The 6,511-nt window shown below is 48.8% G+C and overlaps 1 protein-coding gene across 2 annotated transcripts; it reads right to left on the bottom strand.

The window, feature by feature from the left end:
* Positions 1-308: 308 nt before the first annotated feature.
* On the bottom strand, positions 309-5,762 carry Actc1 (actin alpha cardiac muscle 1). 2 transcript variants are annotated; one of them, XM_050132691.1, is made up of 7 exons: positions 5,598-5,762; positions 4,868-5,025; positions 3,337-3,661; positions 2,582-2,743; positions 2,212-2,403; positions 1,163-1,344; positions 309-638 (listed from the first exon to the last, which is right to left on the bottom strand). In XM_050132691.1, the coding sequence occupies exons 2-7, from the start codon at positions 4,994-4,996 to the stop codon at positions 495-497; spliced, it is 1,134 nt and encodes a 377-aa protein (XP_049988648.1). In that variant the 5' UTR covers positions 4,997-5,025; positions 5,598-5,762; the 3' UTR covers positions 309-494. The 2 variants fall into 2 exon arrangements, with proteins under 2 accessions (XP_049988648.1, XP_049988655.1); XM_050132698.1 differs by lacking the exon at positions 5,598-5,762 and adding an exon at positions 5,437-5,564.
* Positions 5,763-6,511: the final 749 nt, after the last annotated feature.

Here is a 6,511-nt window from a genome sequence, read left to right as displayed (position 1 = left end):
ATTGTAGATAACTGTGTTGTCCATCTTCTTTACTTACATCTACGGAACTAAACTGAACAACTAAACCACAGAACTAATCTTGGCTTCTCAGATTCAAAATATGTTCATGATTCTATTCCAAAACACGAAATCAAAATATAGTGCTGTGTCTCCTAGTTCAATGTCACATGAATTTGTTGGTCAAACTTTGTGTTGCTCTAATATGATGATGGTCAAGGTACCTGAACAAATGCCTCCCCCATCCCTCGTCTAGGGTCCCAGACACCTTTCCCATCCCGGTACTTCTCCCACAAGAAAAAAAGACAGTCTTCTGTAGGTTGCAAGTCCTGGTCTGATTTATTTATAAAGCAATAAATATTTGAAGCACAAACAAACTGCACGTGTGTAAACAAACTGTACAATGACTGATGAGAGATGGGGGCGGGGGGCTCAGAGGATTCCAAGAAGCACAACACCATCATCCTGAATGGAAGGTAGACTAAGAGAGGGACACCTTAGAAGCACTTGCGATGGACAATGGATGGACCTGCCTCGTCATACTCTTGCTTGCTGATCCACATTTGTTGGAAGGTGGACAGAGAGGCCAGGATGGAGCCCCCGATCCAGACAGAGTATTTACGCTCAGGGGGAGCAATAATCTGCAGAAAGAAAACAAAACCATCAGTGTGTTCTGAAGTTCCCAACAACGGAGCAGGCAATGGGTTTAGGGTCTTCCCAGAGAAAGCATCACAGGTTAACTAACTGACAGTAAACAATTTATGGAGGAAATGTTATACCATACAGCAATATAGCCAATCAGGTCTAGCAAACTTTCCTGTATTTCATCAATTCTCTACTCCTGTGCACTAGAGAATATTACGGCAAAAGTCTAAATGCATGAAGGATAGCTCAAACCTGGGGCCTTTGAAATGTGTGGGTAAGTTTAGTTATCCTCTCCCCCACCCTGTGTTTCAAATATTTACTTCGATTTGCTCTTTAGAAGCAGTCTTAAAGGTTCATATCTTGGGCAAAGTGCTAGAAACAAAAAGTCAGGAATAGTGTTAGCGCTAAATAGAAACCTTCGTAAAAGATAGGAAGCTAAGATACCAGAGAAGGAGGGTGGGAAGCTTGGGTGAGAATATCATGACCTGCCTTTGCTCTCCCACTCACAAACGCTCCCCACCTTAATCTTCATGGTGCTTGGAGCCAGCGCAGTGATCTCCTTTTGCATGCGATCAGCAATACCAGGGTACATGGTGGTGCCTCCCGACAGGACGTTGTTGGCGTACAGGTCCTTGCGAATATCGATGTCACACTTCATGATGCTATTGTAAGTGGTTTCGTGAATGCCAGCAGACTCCATACCTAGGAACAAGTTCTTTCTAAAGTATTCACAGCAAATCCAGGCAAGGGGGGGGGGGGCGAAGGGCAGCATGCCTCTGTGTTGGTGAGCTGCCACCATTTATATCTAAAGCATATGTTCCCCCCAGAGCACACTGCGGGGAACAGGTGGGGAGAGAGGTCTCTAAAATGTGCCAGTAGATAATTCAGTACAGAATGCCAAGAGATAGACAACTGTGTTCAGTGCCTGTTTGGAGTGAACACACACTGCAGCCATCAGAAGTGTAGAGATCTATTGCAAAAAGGATCACACTCGTTTAAGTGAAAATGAACCTATTTTGTTTGGTTTTGAGAGGAATCTCTGTAGCCCAGGCTAGCCTTGAACTCAAGGCAATCCTGCTGCTGCCTCAGTTTCTCAGCACTGGGATTGCAGGTATGAGCTACCACACCTGGCTTATACTTTTAACTTACGGACTAACATCAGATTCCAGCTTCTTCTGGAAGTATGTGTGTAGGAAAGATATTTGGTGACATCAAGTATCCAGTTACCATAATGAATAGAGTTGGGGTTGCATTTAACGGTGAATAACTTAAAGTCTAGCCTGTTGGTAATGGGACTTGCTGGAATTAATTGGGCATGCGCTATTCAGTGACTGCTCAGTCTCCTTCTCTGCTGGGAGGTAAACTCGGTGTAACATCCTCAGTCATTTTCACTAGAGCAGCTGTCTCAGTCTTTCTCTGTACTGAGATATCAGGAGGCAAGGCTGAGCTGGGTGAAACGCCAGACTGATTCAAGAACCCTGCTGGCCTTCTAATTGAAATGGATATTACTTTGGAAGACTCCAGAATTTCTAGAGAAGCTGAGCTTCAACACCAGTACCCACCCCTTACCAATGAAAGAGGGCTGGAAGAGTGTCTCTGGGCAGCGGAAGCGCTCGTTGCCAATGGTGATGACTTGGCCATCAGGCAGTTCATAGCTCTTCTCCAGAGAGGAGGAAGAGGCCGCTGTAGCCATCTCATTCTCAAAGTCCAGGGCGACGTAACACAGTTTTTCCTTAATGTCACGGACAATTTCACGTTCAGCTGCAGAGATAAAGGGCTTCGTAGTCAAGCTCGGAAGAAAGAATCAATTGTGGGGAAGTAGATGGATCCATCAAGGAAGCAAAACCAACAGGTATACGTTGTGTCAGATAAGACACACACTCTCTCTCTCTCTCTCTCTCTCTCTCTCTCTCTCTCTCTCTCTCTCTCTCTCACTCACCAGTAGTGACAAAGGAGTACCCGCGCTCAGTGAGGATCTTCATGAGGTAGTCGGTGAGATCCCGACCAGCCAGATCCAGACGCATGATGGCATGGGGTAAGGCATAGCCCTCATAGATGGGGACGTTGTGAGTCACGCCGTCACCAGAGTCCAGAACAATGCCTGTTAGAAAAGACAGAGGAGAATGAAGCACGGAGGAGGCTTCAGCCCACAGCAAAACCTGCTTCTGTTTGGATATGAGAAACAAGTCTAGGCATTGCTCTGCATTAAAGCAGATTCCTTAATGCAAATAATAAAAATGACCATAGTGGATGGATGCTAACTCTGAAGGCAGCACAGCTTGTCATACTAAATATCGTAGTAGAAAAATTTGCTGAGGACACTTTCAAATGGCCATCCTTCTTATCAGCCATTAGCATGTTATATAAGCATCTTTTTTCTTCCCCTTGGGGCAGATCTAACTTAAAATGTGTCTCTCTGATTCAGACCCCAGAGGGGAATGTGCCCTTGACTATGTCTGCCCAGGGGCTGTGAATAAGGGAAAGAACTAACTCCATGGGTTATTAGATCTTACAATAAATATTGTCTGAAACCAACCTTGGAATTATTGTTACCTCTTCCTCTCGGCACAGACACCTTTTTAGAGAGGGCCAGGGAGGGGAGCCTTCCTTTGTCAGGTGAGGATTTGGGTTCATAGCAAAGTCAGTGAGTTGAGAATATGATTAATCGTTTCCTGTTCCCCAACCCAAACAAACCTGTGGTTCTTCCAGAAGCATACAGGGACAGCACCGCCTGGATGGCCACGTACATGGCAGGGACATTGAAGGTCTCAAACATGATCTGGGTCATCTTCTCACGGTTGGCCTTGGGGTTCAGTGGGGCTTCAGTGAGCAGGGTCGGGTGCTCCTCGGGGGCCACGCGGAGCTCGTTGTAGAAGGTGTGGTGCCAGATCTTCTCCATGTCGTCCCAGTTGGTGATGATGCCGTGCTCGATGGGGTACTTCAGGGTCAGGATGCCTCGCTTGCTCTGGGCCTCGTCACCTACATAGGAGTCCTTCTGCCCCATACCTACCATGACACCCTGTAAAAAAAGAAAAAAAAATGAGGACACTATGTTCCCACCAAGACAGGAATATAGTCCAGGCCTTTTTAACTTATATCCAACTCCCAATGCAATGAATAGCTATAAAGTACTAGAAATGCTAATGGTAGAATTAGAAAGTCAGCCATGGTGGTTCATGCCTACAATCCGAGTACTCAAAATATGGGCTGCAACTTTAAGCTCAGCTTGGACTATAAAACAAGTACCAGGCAAGCCTGGGCTATAGTGTGGGACCCCACCTCCAAGAGTTAAGATATAATCCCACTTTCAATGTATCATTTAGAATCAATGTTACGCTTTATCTCCACACAAGGAAGTGTATCTCTATTAATTGGATTGTAACTGTGGAGGAAAGAATAAAGGGGGTTTTATTGAAGAAGCAGAGTCTCTTGGTTTTGAAATAGCATAATGACTTCATTAAATTCCTCATCACTGATGTCACCTAGGAAATAGACTGCTATCTTTTAGAACAACTGAACTAATGATGTCATCACAGCTTCTGGTGCTCTTAAGAAAAGATTCCGACACCCATCCGGTGTACATAGGCTGACAGGCCGCTATCGCTCAGATGAAAAGTCAAACCACTCAGAGCATCCTGGAGTGCCCTGCACTGTCCAAGCCTGAAGACTTCCAGCTCTGCTCCCTGGCAGCCTGTCTGGTCAGGCATGCGACAAACCCAGAGAGCATGACATTTCTTTTAATAAACAAGGTGGTATGTCACTATCACCATGGCACTTGCTGCTTCAGTCACAACTGGCTTCTAAAAATGCGACACCCAGGGAAGTCCATGACAGCTCTGGGGAGCTCTGTAAACTGGCTGCGAACAAGAGAGAAGAACGGAGATCGGGTACCGTTAGTTCCGAGTAGTTACATGAAAGCATTTGGCTGTACTATCTGAACTAGACTGAATGGACAAAGGTGGGAGGGGGGCTCAGAAGAAATCCACGGTTTCAGAGACAGAGAAGACGCAGCAGCTGGAAATCCACAGGCCTGGAATGACAAGCTGATGGCCTTTCATAGACGACAGCTGGACCCATCAACAGGTGTGCCACTGCCGTGGACTTCTTGGTCTTTGGAGGCTGGCAAGGGTTGCTTGAAGTGGTTTGGATTTGTTGCTGGATGAGGGAATTGACCGAAAGGGTCCAGAGTGTGGCCGGGACCAGGCTAGAAGGGGCAGAGTGTTACCTGGTGGCGTGGGCGACCCACGATGGAAGGGAACACAGCTCTGGGGGCATCATCTCCCGCAAAGCCGGCTTTCACCAGCCCTGAGCCGTTGTCGCACACCAAAGCGGTGGTCTCCTCGTCGTCACACATCCTGGCAGGGCTTCTGTGTAATCTGTGGGCTAAGGACAGGAGAGGGGCTCACACTCAGTGCCTGCAGAGCCGGCCTTCTCCTTCAGAGGAGAAAGTGACAGGGCACAGTAGGGTTATTGGACTGCAGAGTGGGGAGGCAACCGTAGTCTCCCTTATGCTCAAGACATAAACAAACAAACAAAAAAAAATGGTTGGAAGAAGCCAGGAGACTGTCAGTGTGGCTGAGAGAAGGCTGAAGAACCCACCCACGCTCTCTGGCCGAGAGGCTCACCCTCCACCCCAGCTGCAAGGAGTTAAGGTCCTAATCACCCCGGTGTTTTAATGGCCCAAGGGCCGATTCGAGCCCTTTCAGCTTTCACCATCTCCTCAATAGAAAGCTTATTCTCCCTCCCTAACCTCACCCCAGGAAGGGGGGAAAGTTCTAGAGATCAGTGACCCACAAAAGCTCCGGTGGTGGAACGGAGTTTGATGAGATCCAAAACAAAACAAGCCACAACGACACCAGAAAGTTTGCTTAGAAAAGGAAAAACAGCGTGGGATCCACAAGGGGACAAAAGCACAGTCCCGCAGGGAGCAGGGGTGGAGCAAGGCTGGGACTCACCGTGCTAGGGGCGGGCTGGTTTCTGCTGGGCTGGCGCTGGCGGCAGGCACTGGGTGTCTGTTGCCTGGAGCGGCGGCTTTATAGCACGCTGATGGACGGGGTCAGTTGGAGCAGCCGGGGGCAGGGGTGGGGGGCCCCTGTTCTGCCACCTTGCCTTATTTGGTCGCTTTAGCACCATCTAGGACCGCCGAGGCCATTCTTGGAGCCAAGGGCAGGGAAGAGGATCAGCCGGGGGGCTCCCAGACCATGTAAGGAAGGGGAGGGGGCAGTCATAGCAATGGCCAAATAGGGAGCTAGGGAGGGGCTGGACGGCAAGGGGTTGGGGGCAGGGGAAGACGAAGTGACTCCAACGCGCCCCTTCCTCCTTGCTGGGGTGGGGGAACTCCCTGGTTGCTGTGTAGCCAGCCAAGCCAGACTAAGAGACCATAAGTCACACACAAGCAAGCCGGAAGGCTTGGCACGCTGCCCTTGGAGAAGGGTCCTGACAGCTGGACTGGGGCTTCAGGGGAGAGACAGCAGCTTCTCATCTTCCAGTACTGAGAGACAGAGGAGCAGAGTCCCCGGCAGTCTCTTGGCACAGAGAGCACCTTGGTAGCACATCTGAGTACCTGGATGCAAAAGGGGCACCTGGGCAGGGTGCCTTCTGGTCTTAGTTAGCCTGAGCTGGGGCTAAGTTCACCTAGATGGGAAAGCTAGAATTTACCAATATTGGGTCCACCCCAGTCATGGGCCTGAGCTGGCAGAGAAAGGCTGAGAAGGATTGCCTGAGGGTCTGTCCGAGTCCAGCCCTGAGGACAAATAGCCCTTGTCCACTCTGTAAGGGTTTTGTTCAAACTCAAACTTAGCGTTTAGGCAAGAAAGGGGTCATCTGCTTCCAAAGTAAGTAGAGGCACCGATACCAAAAATCAGTGGTG

This window comes from Alexandromys fortis, unplaced genomic scaffold (assembly GCF_014885135.2).
Source record: "Alexandromys fortis isolate MF-2015 unplaced genomic scaffold, M_Fortis_MF-2015_v1.1 scaffold_6, whole genome shotgun sequence".
NCBI classification, from domain to species: Eukaryota; Metazoa; Chordata; class Mammalia; order Rodentia; family Cricetidae; genus Alexandromys; species Alexandromys fortis.
Note: the sequence above shows the minus strand (reverse complement) of the source record. Positions and strands in the feature narration are given on the sequence as shown.